The 18,870-nt window shown below is 40.3% G+C and overlaps 1 protein-coding gene across 1 annotated transcript in view; it reads right to left on the bottom strand.

The window, feature by feature from the left end:
• Window positions 1–18,870, bottom strand: part of ADAMTS5 (ADAM metallopeptidase with thrombospondin type 1 motif 5) — a 112,378-nt gene that overhangs the window by 54,196 nt on the left and 39,312 nt on the right. The window contains exon 3 of the mRNA XM_077293998.1: window positions 4,927–5,094. Within this exon, the coding sequence (XP_077150113.1) occupies window positions 4,927–5,094 (168 nt within the window). The remainder of the gene's footprint in view (window positions 1–4,926; window positions 5,095–18,870) is intronic.

The following is an 18,870-nucleotide window of genomic DNA, read 5'->3' as shown; positions in this document are numbered from 1 at the left end:
AATATTTGGAAACTGCATAAGAGCAATTCCTTAATAAAACATTATTATTATATGCCTTCCCTCTGTTAAAACATATATGTCATTTCAGGCCACTTTTCAGGATATTCATGAGGAATAACATTATTTCTGGCCATTATATGACTTACATTCTGCATTTTTCATCTGTTATTCCCTTTGCAGGCGTTATTTCCAATTTTCAGATGTCTCTGAGCTAGTGTGGAGACTAACTGCCATCATATCTGCCATACACAGTATACACAGACATAAGGGATTCCTGCTCACCCAGCTCTATATAGTGCATGTTTAGAAGCAGCAACAGCATTGAGGATATTCTACAGTAGTACTGAGCAGTGCAGCTGTGAATCCAGCTCTGCGATAATATAAAACAACAGCACCATCTTTCACTTAGCTTCCCCATTTGTCTATGCATTGGCTTCAATTGGCTATAATCTGATCCCTTAGTGCGCAACTGATAATAACTGCAGATGACGTTCTCTTGCCAGCAGTGACCTTGTACACCAAAATTTGCACAAATTATCAACATGATGTAGCATTAGAATTTTTACTGACTGTCAATTTACACTTGGATATTTTTTCCGAAACTGTAAAATCTACTCTGCCTTCCTATAAATGTGTTCTGCTGCAAAATTTCCATCCTCAAATTAGGATAAAAATTCCACTATGTGAGAACATGCCCTATTTAATTACCAGCGAACATAAGTCACCATTGTGAGACAGGAACATACAGTATTGATAAATCAACAATGTAAAATTTTGGCAGACCTCATGGAAAACGAAATCAAGCCAAAAAAAAAAAATCATATTCTGTAGGGAAAAGACATATGGAATACAGATAGGCAGAAGGGATGGCGGTCATGGTTGTGAAAACACAGCTGTGTTGACAAAATCAGTTTATGCTAAAATGATAAGCAGGGCCATCCAAAAAAACGGAGATCAGCGCAAGACGCCGTTTGGACCAAGTTCAACATATAAATGGAATTATGCTTGAGTAAATACACAGATAAGTATGCATGTTATCTATACTGTGCAAACACTCAGCTACAAAGGAATTATTATTCCCAAGCTAAGAACATTACAAATCGCTTAGATTTATTTTTATAAAACATATTAAACTAAACATAGTGTATAGTAATAGATAAGAGAATTCACTAATTATGTAAACTTTACTGACATATTGAGAAATATTTGAAAAGAATATGCAAACTAGCTCTCCCAAAAAAACTTATTTGTGACACCTACCCTACATTATTCGGCCAACCCTGCTCTGTACAGATAAGGGACAGGCCGGGACTCCGAAACAGCTGCCTACAGATGAGTGATTCACTATCCCTGGCGGGGTTTCAAGGCTTGTTAAAGGGTCAAACAATGCCCTGTAGCTGGTAGTTACTGGTAGGTGGCACTAGGGTCACTAAGGTCACACTTTTTCTGGGGGAGAGAGCTAATTTGCATGTTTTAGTCCCATGGACCAATTCTAATAAGACTCATGGTCACCTTCAGCAGAGTCAGCGCATCTACAAAGCTGAATTATAAAAGATCTAACAGGTACAGACAGAAGTGGACACATCATTGGTGCAACCTGTGCCGCTGCACAGGGGCCCAAGAGGTAGCCGGGCCACTACCACCTCCAAAGCAGGTGGAATTGTGTATTAGGATGATCTTTTGGACTGCAAAGTACACAAATATTGTTCTTGCATATGGTCCCTTGTCTGTCTGTGTCTGCCAGTTGGTACAGTAATGGTGGTAGTGATCAAGTTATCTGTTCCCAAAATACTAATGGTTCAACATGATCCAGTAGGTTTATAGGCCAAAGTCAACAGAATCAATATGTTGCAGGAAAGAATCAGCATGTGTGATGGGTTTTTTCAACATTTACATTCATAACAAATCAATCAGACCTGTCTGAGAAGAATGAGGAGGTCCCAAACCGCTCTTGGTCACCTCCCGACTTAGGGTTCATTCAGACATTAGTTTTTTGTGTATGAGTGTTATCCATGTTTTTCAGGCATAGCACTCATAACTATAACAGTGAATGGAGCTCTTCACTTGTCCTTGATTTTTCGTGGACCACATTGAGACACGTCCGATATTGATACAAGTGTCAGATTAAAAATTGGCAATCTAAGTCTATAGTTCCATGAAAAAAAATCAGTCATTACTCAGATGACATCCATGTGCTGTCCGATTTTCACAGACTGTTTGAAAGAAGAATATGGAGAAAAATTGAGGAAAATCACAAAAAAAAAAAAATCTCTGATGAAACTCGGATGACAATCTCAGGAAAATCTGGTGAAGCTCTGATGAAAATTACTGGTGAAACATAAAAACCCCCTGACATCAGAATGAGCCCTTAATGTGCTTTTGTTTGCTTCTCTACACCAGTGACATGTGGTTGTCCATACAGATGACGATAAGAGACAATTAACACCAATGATGCCAATAAGGTTGACATGTCACCACTCTGAATTGGTCACCACTGTCATGTGCAGAGACAGAGAATGGAAAGTGAACAGTGCATCATCGAAAATGGAGTGAATATAAGTCAAAGAAAATGACTTATTTTTGCTATTTTAAACCTGTGTCTTTGAATAAACAAAGTGTCTTTGAATATATGTCCCCCTACTGAAAATATAAACAGCTCTATATATGAGGGACAATGTGAAGCTCTTTGATATTCTTCACTCAGTATACGGTAGATTTTTTATTTAGGAAAATTTAAACCTAGATAAATTGATAAATAAATAGGAAAAATTCTGACAAATCAAAGCTAAAAAGAGAATTAGCAGTACGTGGCACAAATAAAAAAAAAAGTAAAACAGAAAAGGTAATAATCGTCAAGTAAGTTCTAAGGAACCAAATAGTGAAATAGCTACGAAATCTAAACCAACCGTTGTAAATACTTGTAATAATAAATATAACCGAAACATAGTCCACAATGCTTCCTGCTCATACCGTAATTGGTAACAACTGCCCCAACACTGGGGAGTTGGAATGTGAGAAGTGGAGTAATAGACAATGCTGGGCACCAGACGTATCAAATTCCATCTCTGCAAAATAGGATCTAAAATTGTCTCTGTGGTATGCCAGGCTTCTTTAGACTAATTTAAGTCAATCGCCCACAAACCTCAAAGGGCAGATGATTAAAAAGCTAAAAAAAATATTATTTTATGGCGGATGAAAGTTTCCTGCGTAACTAATTCTGTAAAATAGATCTTGTGGTTTACAAAAATTAAATGCATTTTATAAGCCTAGTCTTTTAGAATGGTACGTGTGCCATCAGCTCAATTCTTACAGCTGGGGGACAAGGAAAAATGACAAAAAATATAAAAATACTGTTTGAGCTCCTTCAATAGCTCATCATAGGCAATGTTCCTTATAGCAGGGGTCCCCAACCTGTGGCTCACATGTCCATGATGGGTGGCTCGTGGTTAGTTGTCAAAATGTGCATCAGCACCAGGTCTAGCAAACAGCTGTGAAGAGCAGGTCTCCAGATGATGACTTTTGTGAGCAGATCTGGATAACCATATACTGGTCTAGTGGTTAAAGAGGTGAATTAAGTATGGTAAGGTGGAGATAGGACGATACTCACAGTCAGGGGAGGTACTTGAAGCTAGACATGATACTGGTGGGAGCACTTGATGTGAAAATACCAAATGGGGGTAGAGTGGGAATGCCTGCATGTAAGCAGACTGTCTTAATGAGATTTATATGGGGAAGCTTTGGCTTTCATTATACTGATAATGGGGGCTATGGGTGTCATTACTCTGGGGGGCAGGAGCTGGATGTCACTACTCTGGATGTGACTCTTGACCTTAGTTCAGAGCTGAATGCGGCTCTCATGGTAAGGAAAGTAGGGGACCACTGCCTTTTAGGGTCATTCCCAAAGCTGAAAGTTAGAGTCTTTTCTTTAGATGACATTCCAAGTGGCAGGAGTTCGACTAATCCAACGTTCGTGGCTCTGTAATACCCTGTCTGAATGGAGAAGTGGCCATTCATGTATGCCACAGTTCCATTCATTGTCTTCTGGAAAAAAACAAGTTCTGTACTGAACTGTCCTAAGCAGTCTTACAGACAATTAATGGAGTACGCATTGACACTACCTGCTCCATTCCGACAGGACAGCCATGCACTTTTGCATCAGTCGGACTCTTGCTGCTTTTAAAGGTAGCATCTCTCCTCCAGTGTTGAGAATAACCCAGTAAGGAATTTTGTTCTTGGAAAGGTCCCATTGGTTAGACCCCAATCAATCAAAAAGTTATGTAGATTGCTTTCAATGTTGGGAATAACACTTTAACTTTTCTAACAATGCATCAGTAGAAAGCTGATGTTAGGGTGGTAGTGGTACACCCTTATCTATTGGGTCATTGTGCAAAAGCAGTATGTGGACTTCTAGATCATTAAAGTTAATGGTGGAGAACCTTCCCTAGTCTCCCTGACAATACCCAGTAGTGGCCTTTAGGGTGATAGTGGTCCCTCTCTCTATATAGCTATACCCTTGCAAGGTCATTACTGGCTTACTAGCCCATCCCCTACAAAAAGCTGGTCCACATGCCCCAATAGCGACCACTAGCTACACCCTTTACCCACTCCTGCTCATGACTTTAAGAGAGTCCAAGCGAAAATGTGATCACTCTTGAAACAGTTTTTTTTAAAGACATGTCAGGTTCTCTTTCACATTTATGAACTGATGTCAATTTTCATGCATTACAGCGTGCTCAATTTTAACACATTTTAGCTCCCATTTCAGAGACGGATAGTGTTCCTGACCCAGCACCATTAGCATTTACCATAGGAAGTACTTTTAATGAAACAGACTTCCAAAGTAATAAATTGCATGCTGACTTCATGACTGTCAGTGATTAAAATTATGGAATATACTTGACAGTTTGTGCACTCCGAGGCACTTACCATGGCCGTCATCCAAAAAATCTGTGATTGTCGCTGAGGTGCACTTTGACCATGGTTTGGAGGCATCAATGCTTGTTAAGACAGATGACATAAGACGTTTATCTTCCAGGGAGCCAAAGTTCTCCTCGCAGAATTTTGAATCGTCATGAGAAAGCCCAAGGAGATGTCCTGTAAATGGAGAAAACATATGGATGGAATGTATGACAGAGCACAGTATAAAGGCTGCGGTTAAGTCTTCATGAGCAGACATCTACAGACATTTTCCATGCAGAAACTGTGGTTATGGGGTCTGTAATACCAATGTATATAAATATGCGTGCATACTTGTGTGCTTATATATCGGAACGCCCAGTAAGAAACATATCACTAGATTTACATTAAAATGCATTTTTTAAAGTGCACCAGTACCATCTTTCCTTTCCAGAGAATACCCACTGTGAGCAAAACAGGACCTAAATTCAATTAATTAATGACCATCAATCTATTAATCAATTAAAGGATTTGCATAATTATTCGCAGGTGTTGAGATAACATTTTCATACAGGTCCTGATGTCTCAGGGGGTCCAAGAGTCTGCAGTATATACCAGATAAGAAGGCACTAGAATTACAGATCATGTACTGAGGGACGGAGCTTCAAGTTAGGCCTCTGCCTGTAACTCATGAGATCTACAAACACACACCAACTGGTGTTTCCATTGAAAATCCACCTGCTACTTTAATAGCTCAGCATACAGCAGCCCCATTGGTCTTTCTAACAAAACAATTAAAATAATAATACTCACCACTTCCCTACCCTAACCTTGTGGGGCATGATGAAGACCGGCGGCCTGTGAATGAATATTTTTTATACCCTACATTTATTATGTTCTGAGCAGTGATGAGTTAGTGTACTCGTTGCTCAGGTTTTCCCGAGTACGCTCGGGGGACCTCTGAGTATTTATGACTGCTCGGAGATTTAGTTTTCTTCGCGGCAGCTGAATGATTTACAGCTACTAGCCAGCTTGATTACATGTGGGAATTCCCTAGCAACCAGGCAACCCCCACATGTACTCAGCCTGGCTAATAGCTGTAAATCATTCAGCTGCCACAATGAAAACTAGATGAAAACTAAAACTCGGAGCAGTCATAAATACTCGGAGGTCAACCGAGCGTGCTCGGGAAAACCCGAGTAACGAGTACACTCGCTCATCACTAGTTCTGAGATCTATAGACCAGAGTGTCATAAAATATATTCAATTCACACCCAAAAACATTGATGCAAATCGAATTTTCAGGACAAATTCAAGCTAACTTCAGAAGTTGAATTTCATCAGACTCATTTATGACTACCTAACATGTATAGGTCCCTGTGCAAAAGCGAATTTCCAACCCTGATAGCTGACGTTGCACGCATGTTCCCATTTGGATAATTTATGGCTTATCAGCATCTTACTTAATTTTCAAACCTTCCTTAGAAATTAAGGCGAGTGTGCATGTATATGTGGCAGTCAGATGAGTTAGCTATCTATGCTGTTTGGTCAACTTAAAAGTCATTCTTCAAAACTTTGAACATGTCGTTATGATATGTCAAAAGTTTTAGGAAGCGCAGTTCCCTATTAAAGAGATTGTCCACCATTTTAACGTTGATGGCCTATCCTTAGGATAGGTCATCAAAGTCTGATTGGTGGGGGTGTGAAATCCGGTCCTCCCGCCTATCAGCTCTCAGTGCCTGTTCTCAGTGCCAACGGTGGCTGCAACTACAGAGTTATGGAGCTGAACAGCGCAGCTCCATTTACTGTATAGTGGCCGTCGTTGGGCACTGCACATCCACCCCTATTGATTTATTGATTTAGGTGGCAGATGTACAGTACCGGGTCACAGACACTATACAGTCAATGGAGCTGTGCAGCTCTGTAGCTGAGCTGTCTGGCCGCTAACTTTTCTGACTGCCATATTTACATGCACACTCACCTTGGCTGAGCATGCATTTGTTTTCACTGGGAAAAGCTGAGTTCATCCTAACCAGACACCACTCCCAGATGAATAAAAGGTTTGGGAAATGTAACTCAATATGCCCTTTTCTCCCTTGACATCAACTCTCATACACATTCGATGGTAGGATGGTGATTAACAGTTGGTTCAACCCAATTTGGACATTGACGACTCTACCTAAATAAGGAGATATACGTCAATTTTTGAAGACAAGCAAATATTATGAAATTGCTTCTGTCACATATCCAAGATGACAACCAATGGGTTCAGTGCATCACACAATTCTGTTAACCCCACGCAACAAAAAGCTTTAAGCACATATCATACTTCAACAGTGTTAGCAATTACTTTAGTACCATAGACATCATTAACAATAATGAAGAAGGCTTCTGGTGGTCTCTTTAACATACAGTATCTTTCCATTTTTGGCCAGTAACTTTCTTCTATATTTTCCCACTTTCTCAAAGTGTTTCTGTAGTTACATAACACCCTGTGCATAAACTCTTATAACGGGCTCAATTTTAACTATTAAACTAACAGCAAAGTAGCATAAAAAGCAAACAGGTCTGAAAGTGTCGACATATTGCAGGTGTGCTACTTAGTATTTAATTAAACAACCGACTCAAAGCACTAATTGCCCAGAGCTTATTCCCCTGGTAAAAGTTACGTAATTGCTTCTTGTCACCTTAGATTTTTTCCACCTTCCCGAATGCCAACATTAACATGGCTTTACTAGAAAATTCACGGTGAGTATCAAGTGGTGTGTAGATTGCGTTTCATAGACTTAAGAATTTAAGAAGCTTAAATTAAGAAACACACATGCTGTTCCCTCCTGTGCTTCTTAAAGTTTTAGATATCTCAAAGCGATCAAGTCCAAAACCATCAGCTTAGGTTTCAAATCTTTAGTCTTCGGTAGCCAAGTCGGGGAAATATTGAAAAATTCCGGTGAGAAAATAATTCTGAAAAGTTCTAGAAAAAAAATCTGTATTTCTAATTTGTTTTCATAGGCAATATGTAATAGCTATAGGAGATTCAGTAGTAGCAGTTTACTCTGGCACTGATATCTGAAAGAGCTCCAATTGGGCTCTTTCAGATAAGAAGACACTGGTATTATAAATGGTTTATAGTAAGATGGGGGTCTGTTACAGACTTTGGATTACGGTTCAGTAACATCAAGTTATACTTTTGTCTTAGGATAAGTTGCCATCACATTTCCACCAAATATTCAAAAACTGTCAGTAATTCTGACTGAGCCCCTGAAAAAATGTGATTCTGACGGATCTTTAGACTTCAGTAGTCAAATGAAGTCAAAAACATGCAACTTTGAACTCTGAGCTTTTTTCAGTAGACTACAAAGACTGAAAAGCACAAAAAAAACCTTAAATTGAATCCAAAGTTGCATGCTTTGAACTACACATGATAATGGAAAGATATTGTTCAATGGAAAACAGGTACGAATCACGTTACTAAAATATGTTGTGAGCCCAGCCTTGTCGGAAGGGTACCTTTTTCAGTCAACTTCAAAGATAAATATGGACAAAACAAAACTTCAAATTTAGAATGTGTCGGACCATTGATTTTGCCCCATGGGTTGAAATCCTTCTTTTAGATGTGTTCTGATGGGAAACCGAACGAGAGTCAAGAATGTTTGGCTGAAATGTAATGTGAGCCCAGCATTGCACTTAAGAAACACATTTCAACAAATCTGTTTCAGGTTTTTTTTAGATGAAATTCTTGAATTCTATGGGGCTTGAGGTTTCTCTATGTTGGGTTCTGATTGAGTTATTTGGCTTTGTGTTATATAAAGGTTCAGTGCATGATTTACATTTTTAATAGACTTGTTTTAAGCTTGGAATAATGCTCTAAGTTTGCTTATTGGTGTTCATACACATTAAATAAAAGTCTCCCAAATCTGAAGACTTCAATAGGGTTGGTTAAATATTTGACGTTTATAGGATCTACTAACTTTTCATCAATGGCATGAACTCCTTGTGTCCTCCTTCTACTAACCTACCTTTACCCGACTTTTCAATTTCCTTTGGTGGTGCAATCATAACTCCCAAGCAGCAAGCTTGTTGCCTTGAGCTCATATTTGACACACAACTTTCCTTTATTCCCTGTATACAATCACTCACTTGCTCGGGTTATCTTCACCATAAAAACATCTCCAGAATCCGATCTCTTCTCACCTTTGAAACTGCAAAAATGTTTACAGTTGCTCTTAATCACTCTTGTCTGGACTACTGCAACTTTCTTCTAATCGGTTTCCCTCTACCCAAATTTTCTCCTCTACAATCCATCTAGAATACAGCAGCCAAGTTCATATGTTTGTCCAGCCGCTTCACTGATGCCTCTACCCGGTACCAGTCTTTGCACTGGTTACCTATTCACCACAGACATCCAATATGAAGTAATCTCTCTCACCCACAAAGCTCTCCACAGTTCTGCACCACCCTAAATCTCCTCCCTCATGTCATTCTACCGCCTTACACGTCACCTCCATTCTGCAACTGATCTAAGACTAGCATTCTCCATAATCTAAACCTCGCACCTCCATCTCCAAGACTCCTCTCATGCCAGTCTATTGGAATGCAATTCCTAAAACGATCCATCTGATACCTAGACCCCATGTTTTTCAGCATGCTTTAAACAAGTCTATCACCTCAACTCACTAACCTAACTCTCTCATGTTTTCTCTTTCTAAATATTAATCGAAGTCTGTTCCTTCCTATTCATCTGTCTCCATATCCTCCATGCAAACAATGCCACTTGGTAACTGTACCTAGACAGATCCTGGCTGGTGACCTGATCGTGCAGCTTAATATGAAAACCCTAATATGTATGGTCCAGCCATCATTATTATAGCAAGCAGGTTCTAACTACTGTATCCCCCTATGTCCTTATAGATTGTAAGCTTGCAAGCAGGGCATTCACTCCTCCTGTAACTGTTGAAATATGTTACTTTGTATTGTTTTTATTGTCTGTACATGTCCCCGCTTAATTGTAAAGTGCTGTGAAATATATTAGCACAATATAAATAAAAAAAAATATTATTATTATTATAAGTAGGAAAGGACATATTGAATCACGAAATCCTCTACTGTTTGTTCATACTGGAGATAACGCTGTGCCAGTAATTTGGCAGTATTTGTTCCTCTTTCCCCATAAACATTTCTAGTAGAGTTGGTAGTAATGATATTCGGATTGGATTCAGCCAATCATGTAAAAAAGTTTGGGTACCAGAAAAGTACACGGACCCCATTCAGATTGGGGCCAGAAGATTTGTTATTTGCAACTGTCATCTGCATGCCAGTACAACAAACAGGGCTCTGATCGGCGGTAAGAACTGTACATTGTGGTGTTTTATTATTTTTTTGTCTATTACAGGGGACATGGGCTTCAGTGGATTATCTTCTCGTCGGACAGGTGAGGAATGAGGTGTTTTTATTATTTTGTGTCTTTTACAGGGGCATGGGCTTCAGTGAATTATCCTCTCATTGGACAGGTGAGGAATACAGTGTTTTATTATTTTACACAGGGGCATGGGCTTCAATGGATTAGGTGTAAAGGTAGTATAAATTAGCTTTTTTAATTTTATTTCAAATAAGGCTCTCAGTGTCTTTATTTCAATTAAAGGACTTTATTCTGGCTGTTTATTTAACAATTTAACTATGAGGTTAGTAATGGGGGTGTCTTATAATTGCCTCTCCGTTACTAACCACTGGGCTTGATGTCAGTGGCCCCAAACCTATTACCCCATTTGCCACTACACTAGGGCAAGTTGTTAGAGCTGGGCAAAGAGCCAGAATTGGTGGAATAGATGAGCCTTTTCCCGGGTAGCTGTGGGATTCTATTTTCAGGCTGGGGAGGGCCATTATCCATTGATCACTTCCTCGTCTGAAAATACCACCCCCCAGCCTTCTGATTTAGCTTGGCTGATTGTCAAGAATGGGTGGTGCTTCACGCCATTGTTTTTTAAAACGATTTATTTAAATAATTAAAAAAAACTGCATGAGACCCATCTATTCTTGATAACAAACCATAATAAAGTTGACAGCTGGGGGTTGTAGCCCCAGCTGTCAGTTTTGCATTCACTGGTTGTCAAAAATAGAAGAGATCCCACTTCATTTTTTAAATTAGTTATTTATTGTACAGGTGCCAGCTGATGAATATTCTCATTAGCCTCATCTGCTCTAGTTGCTATCAGCGACAGCAGACGTACACTGATTAGAGTAGTACTCTAATTAGCTCACGCCTGTGACCGACGGTAACCTTTGTACTGCTGGTCACAGCTGCTGGCTCACATACTGTTATATGACGGTGGGAACCACAGCTCTCTGACTGGTAATAACTAGTTTACCGCCGATCAGAGCCACCTGAGTTTCCCATGCTTTCACCCAGATAACACCGTGGGAAAAAGCCAATGTTCGGGCTGCTGAACTCCAACTGTATCACGGACTTCCTGGAGGGAGAATTCCATGTTCGGAGTCCATACACAGACACTAGGTGTTCGGGATGGACCCCGAACTTTACTGTTTACTAGTTGGGAGAAATAGGTGTCAAATAGTGTTGAGCGATACCTTCCGATATACAAAGGTATCAGTATCGGATTGGATCGGCCGATATCCAAAAAATATCGGATATCGCCGATACTGATACCAATGCATATCAATGGGACACAAAATATCGGAATGGTTCCCAGGGTCTGAAGGAGAGGAAACTCTCCTTCAGGCCCTGGGATCCATATTCATGTATAAAATAAAGAATAAAAATAAAAAATATTGATATACTCACCCCTCCGACGGCCCCGGTTCTCACCGGTCCAAGCGTCTGCCTCCATTCCTAAGAATGCAGAGTGAAGACCTTCGATGACGTCACGGCTTGTAATTGGTCGCGTGACCGCTCATGTGACTGCTCACGAGACCAATCACAAGCCGCGACGTCATCGAAGGTCCTTCACTCCCTGCATTCTTAGGAACGGAGGCACCGCTAAGAGCCAGGGTCCGCCGGAGGGGTGAGTATATCAATATTTTTTATTTTTATTATTTATTTTTTACATGAATATGGATCCCAGGGCCTGAAGGAGAGTCTCCTCTCCTCCAGACCCTGGGAACCATACGCACCGCACACTTCCGATTCCGATTTCCGATATCGCAAAAATATCGGAACTCGGTATCGGAATTCCGATACAGCAAATATCGGCCGATACCCGATATTTGCAGTATCGGAATGCTCAACACTAGTGTCAAACAAACAAGCCTGAAAGATGAGTCCACCGTTATGTAAAATTCTGTTAAAGACTCCTATGTCTCATTATAGAAACTGAATGCATTAGCAAGGCATTGTAGAAAAACCCTCAGCAGACAATTGTAATCACAAACACTGGATGGCTATTGTGAAGAAACGGGGTCAGTGGGTGCTCTCGTCTGCTGGCCCAGCTGTCTTTAGCAAGACTGCATGGACCAGGGCTCATACCACTGAACGCCCGCTCTATCTCCCGATGGGCAATACACTACACAGACAACACAGGGTTAAAGTAAAACAATGTGGCAATACTTTATTGAACCACAACACACAATAGCAAACAGAACAATCTCAGCAATTATCCCAACATAGTGCACATGACAGGGTCCCGTTGTCCCGCCGGGATAATGGTAGATGTTATATCAGAGCTCCCAGGGTCGCTATTCCACCTGTTATATACACACAGAGAAGAGATATCGACAAGCGTAGGAACATGATAGAACAGTCCATAGAGTCCATACAAGGTCAAACGCCAGTTGACATGACATCAGAGATCCCAGGGTTGCTATTCCACCTGTGATACACACACAGAGAAGAGGTAATGACAAGCGTAGGGAGATGACCAAGAACTGTCCATAGTGTCCATACAAGGTCCAAAACCACTTGAGACGAGAGTCACCACTTGGCTTATCTGACCATCTCCATGGAATAAGGCGACCAGCGGGTCCCAAACCTGGCTTTCTCCAAACATATCCAGAGATGGGTTCAGAGATGGTCACTGGATCAGATCTGTGTCCTACAAACCGGAGCCAAAAACCCCTAGGTTGTTTCCTATAGAATCATAGATGAGTGTCCCTCGTGATGGTGCCATGATGAATTGGCTGCAGTCCTTTCTCTTGTCTGTTGGGTGGTTTGCAGAATGTCTGGCTGGTAGCTCTGTTATTTCAGTCTCCCAGGATGTGAACTCTGAGTCTTTTTATACCCAAGGAATGTAAGCTATTTTTAGAATTACCCAGGGTCCTTCAGTCCATCATCAATATAAGGTAAACAATGGTGATGGGATAAAGGTAGCACTATTAGCATATCAGCACACATCAATAAACAAAGCTTAACACACCCTATGTACAGTCACTATTACAGACTTACACAGTATGTTAGATAGTATGTCAGTTGGCAAGTCTGTCTTCTTGACCCACCAGACATAAACACTTAAATTCACAAGCCAATATACAGATAAAAAGCCAGTTCTTTTGGTTTGCAAAAACATGGTTGTCTGGGAAATTAAGATACAATCTGGTTTCTTCACACCCATATATAGACACATATATATAGCATAAGCATCTTCAAACAGAGTTTCATAAAATTATGTTATTGTGTTCTTTCAATCTCATGCCAATCATCACAGGATATGTTGAGCCAAGTGGAAAAATAAGGAATGACAAATCTATGGCATCCTCTTTATCCATAGCTTCTGTCAAATTGAGACATGGTGGACTATAAAGTGAATACAGTTAAATTCCACTTATCTAGTATGTTTTGGATCAACAGTATAATGAACTACTAATATTCTAGGCTTTTGGATGCTTTTTTCTGTCAATATACAGGATTAAACGATTTCTATTGATGATCAGTATCTTCTGATGAGTTTTGAAGGTACTTCGTTGGAACTTCATTTAGTATTTTTTTTTTTTTAAGAGGCTAACTACTTTTGAGTGTAACTAAAGGTTTTTATGAGATTAGGAACCATCAGATACAGTCATAGGATTGCTCTACTATTGCCGAAGTATTTACCCTTTTTGAGTGAATGAGTTGATGCCCATGGACAGTTTCGACACTATTTGTGCAGTAAGTTGGTGATTTTTTAATATTCTCCCAAAAAAAGATAAAAAAAATTGTAAATTAAAAAGCTATAAAAATGCACAGATGCTTTATACATAAAAACTGTCCCAGTCTGTAAAATCATATGAGGCATTAAATACATGCACAGAGGAAATGTAGCACTCAAAATAATGTCATTTCAATGTCACTAGATTTGTCTCCATGGATTAAGATGTTTTTAAAATTAACTTTAATAAGTTTTATTATATTTATGTAACTTTAGTGAACCCCATTCCCTCACAGTGACAACGTTTATGGGCAAATGGATGTGACGTCAATCCTGGCATGTCTAGGAGGTGAGCATGGCTGCGTGTGAGGTTCAGAAAAAGGATAGTGTTGATGATGTCCCAGTGGAGAAAAAGGAAAACCAAGATAATTATCTGGTAATAGACAACTTCCTTGAGTGGCAGTCATAAATGAAGAATGTCTACTGGTGGACGGGAATGAGGTAAGTAAATCCGTTCAGTTTTACGCTGTTTGATAGCTCCTCCACCACCTAATGTCTAAATCCTCGGCTCTTCTCATTTTCAACTATATTCATGGCAGCTCTCAACCTCCTTGTTCAGGCGTGTCAAGCAGAATTATGATTGCCGTTACTTACAGATCTGTCCTCTCTTACATTTTAGCAAATTTCATTAAGAAGTTAAGAACTTAACTTTCGCGCTTTACAAGCCAAGCCCTAAGTAGGCTGCAACTCACATCACAACCTCTGAGTGGCCAGTAATAGATACACATAGCATAACCATCCTATGGTAGAGTGCCAGTCGTGTCAAGATATATCAAGTAAGGAAGGGCAAATTTGTACTGGACATGTCTGGTGGTCTTGCTTTTCATGTGCTACAGTACAGTCCCTTACTCTAGAGATGTGTCACTTACTTATATGCATTGTTGTAGTTTCAATATAATCAGGGTTTTATCTGCAGGAGATTATTAATAGATGTCTAGGTGTCACATGCCAGGCAGTCAAGGCAATATGTGTATCCTCTAACCCAACACTGATTGGTAGATTTCTGTCAATGTGCTGTGTACAAAGTGATGTTGGTGGGGATATACAGGGCTCAGCATTCAGAGCTTTGCTCGATCCATAGCAGAGCAGATTCCATAGCAAAAGCATGCTGAGAGGTTATTCATCATTTACGTTTAATGATAGGTGCTGCCTGACATGTCTTGCAGATTGGATAGAGTTTGGATCCTGAGAGTCCCACAGATTGCTCAAAAAGCTACTTTAAAGTGCGCAACTTATCCGGTAGAAGCACTCAGCTATCGAGTGGCACAAAGACTTTCTATTGAGCCAACTATGTGTGCACACTCAGGCAGCCACCTAGCTGTCTGCTTCAGGGCAGATGTGGAGAATTGGGTTATTCTGGTCTATGTAAGTTAGCACTTATCCATTTTGACCAGTAAGGGTGTCACTCGAACAGGGGATTTCCATCCTATCTTCTCCACTGGCATAAAACTGTGGCCAGGAGTTGAATAGAGAGGGAATTGCCTGTTTTGGTGATCGGTGGAAAATCCCAATCTAATAATTGGCACATATCCAATAAAAGGTGTTAAGGCGATAGTTTGCTTTGACTGGAAAACTCCTTTAAGGGTTTCGAAAAGACCAAGGAGACCAATGGCAGAACTTGACCTCCTCATTTTGATCTTCCACAAACAGTGCTGGATCTGTCCATGTTTGCGTCTAGCATTGCAGCGCGACCCTACAAAAGTGAATGAGGCTTAATTGTCATACCACACGCTACTTATGGACAGGTATGGAGCTCTGTTTGGAAGTTAGCAGCAATGTTTTTCTAAACCCATGCAAGCCCTTGAAAATAATTAGATTCCATAGCTGATCTTACAGTGATTTACAATGATTACCCTTTGGCAAATTTTGCAGGAAAGCACCGGTAACCCCAGATTTCCTTTGTGGATTATATGATATCGTTCTGCCCAGCAGCTTTCAAAATAAAAGGCTTGTTTAATTTAGCCATTTGTTGGGAAGAGCTTTTACATGGATCAGCAGAAGCGAGAGGAAAAAACCCTCAAACCACAGCAAACGCCGTGCGGAGATAGTGTTTTGTCTGAAGCACTTCCTAATATCTTGGCTGAACATTTCGCTTTGATTTCAGATTGTCTAACTTGTGCCTTTGACTCATTTTACCAGCCGCAGTCACAAACTCCGAGTTCGAAAGTAGAACAACATCACTTAAAAGGAAAAAGAAAAAGGCCCGGCCGAGTCTTGGTAGGAAGCGCAGCCTTAAATGCAATAACATATTTTCAAAGGAAAGCGAAAAAGACTCTTGGTCCAAATATGAAACTCAGTGATAAAATTACATCTTCACATATTCGTAGCCAAGTGTTAGGAGTTTCGTAATAAATACACCATTACGGAATAGGAAGAAAAATACCACCTGGCACTGTGAACATGAGATGGCTGAAAATTAGGAACTCGTCATAAAGAATCTAAGTTTGTTATTTGCCAGAAATTTGTGGCGAAATTTGCTGCAAGAAATCTGGTGTCTATGCACCTTGCAGCAGATGTATTAAGTGTTTTGGATAAAATTGGCAACTTGCTAGACAAGGGTGTGTGGCTTAGAACAGAAGGTATATGTTTCTAGATACACCACATTGTGGAAATATGTTACCACAAAAAAAACAGGTCAGTAGTACCAATCACAGACACAGACAGAAGAGGGTCCCCGTGCAAAAACAATAAATGGGCCCTTTGTAGTCCAATAGCTCATCTTAATGCACAATTCCACTTGTTTTGGGGGTGGAAGTGTACCCCCTTACCTCGTGAGTCCCCGTGCCGCTGCACTTATTGCACCAATGATATGTCTACCCCTGTGCAGTACGCTAACCAAGAAGTGACTTCATAATCGACAAAAGTAAGTGTCTACAGGGGGCAGACATATAGTTTTAAAGGAAACTTCTTATGTCCTCAAATTAACCTGTAGATATAGGGTTAATCTGCAAGTTAATAGTGTTACAATGCTGTGCTGCCACCCTTACCGAAAGCGCAGCTACAGGGAGAAAATAAACTTTATTTCTCCCAGCGGCTGTCAGTCATTGAGGCATGCCCCGGATGCCTACTTTCATCGCATACACCATTGTGAGCGACTGCTATATGCATACCCCACCACTTTGATTGGCAACATGCTCCTTGCATGCCTCAATGACTGAAAGCCGTTGGGTCATGGGAGGAATGATGCTCATTTTCTCCCGGTAGCCGCACTTTCAATAAAGTGACCAGACCGCTTTGTAAAACTATTAACCTTACAGTATGACTTAATTTTTGTAGGTTGATAGCTCTTGGGGCCATGACTGGTTCAAATTAAGCTCTAAGTTTTTAGAGAACACTGCACAATTTCAACCTATCACCTATCCCTAAGATAAAGACTCTTTATCTTCTAGGATTAAAAAAAAAGATTGTTTTTTCCTTGCCTAGCTCGTGTACAGGTGATAAGTTGTAATGAGGAGACAACATCAGTACATTTTTCATAATAAGCTCTGATATCTGATTGTGTATTTAGTGGTTTTCCAAAGGACTATAGATAAGTAAAGTATGATGTCATAAAGTGGTTGTGTAAGATTAGGAGAACAGCCTCAATCTCTCAGCAATGAAACTGACAGCAATAAAAGATACAACCCATGGACAGAAGTGACAGTGGCATGATATTAAGCAATGTTCATAAATCCTTTCAAGTAGAAGTCTACAGGTCCCCTGCTCTAGTGAACACTGTGAGCCCCAACAATCAGACACTTGTCACCTATCCTGTGAACTGGTGATCTATTAACATAGTAGGATAATCATTTTACAGCCACGCTTATATTAAAGCAAAACTATTGATTGCCATAAATATGTGACTTTGCACCTAATACCCTTAATTTTTTTTTTTTTTTTTATTTTGTTTCTGTGCCTCTCCATTCCTGATATATGGCCCAATATTCCTAGTTTATAAATGTAGTCTTGTTAGCCATCTGAGGGTGGTCCTCCAGAAGACATCCCGAGAGGAGTTCAGTTCCACGTCTACTTACATCAAGAACACCAAATTTACATAAAGGGATGAGGAAGCCATATCTCAGGAAGGCAGAAGCGTAGGAACATCAGATTTTGGATAACATCAGCATATACAACAGGTTAATACACATACATATATATATATATATATATATATATATATATATATATATATATACACTGCTCAAAAAAGGGAACACTAAAATCCCACATCTTAGATATCACTGAATGAAATATTCCATTTGTAAATCTTTATTCATTACATAGTGGAATGTCTTGAGAACAATAAAATCTAAAAATGATCAATGTAAATCACACCTAATATCCCACAGAGGTGTGGGGTTGGAATGAAGCTCAAAATCAAAGTGGAAAATGAAGTTACAGGCTGATCCAACTTCAGTGGAAATGCCTCAAGACAAGGAAATGATGCTCAGTGGTGTGTGGCATCCACGTGCCTGTATGATCTCCCTACAATGCCTGGGCATGCTCCTGATGAGGCGGCGGATGGTCTCCTGAGGGATCTCCTCCCAGACCTGGACTAAAGCATCTGCCAACTCCTGGACAGTCTGTGGTGCAACGTGACTTTTGTGGATGGTGTGAGACACCATGTCCCAGATGTGTTCAATCGGATTCAGGTCTGGGGAATGGGTGGGCCTGTCCATAGCTTCAATGCCTTCATCTTGCAGGAACTGCTGACACACTCCAGCCACATGAGGTCTGGCATTGTCCTGCATTAGGAGGAACCTAGGGCCATCCACACCAGCATATGGTCTCACAAGGGGTCTGAGGATCTCAACTCGGTACCTAATGGCAGTCAGGCTACCTCTGGTGAGCACATGGAGGGCTG

The sequence above is a fragment of the Ranitomeya variabilis genome, chromosome 3, assembly GCF_051348905.1.
Source record: "Ranitomeya variabilis isolate aRanVar5 chromosome 3, aRanVar5.hap1, whole genome shotgun sequence".
Lineage (NCBI taxonomy): Eukaryota > Metazoa > Chordata > Amphibia > Anura > Dendrobatidae > Ranitomeya > Ranitomeya variabilis.
Note: the sequence above shows the minus strand (reverse complement) of the source record. Positions and strands in the feature narration are given on the sequence as shown.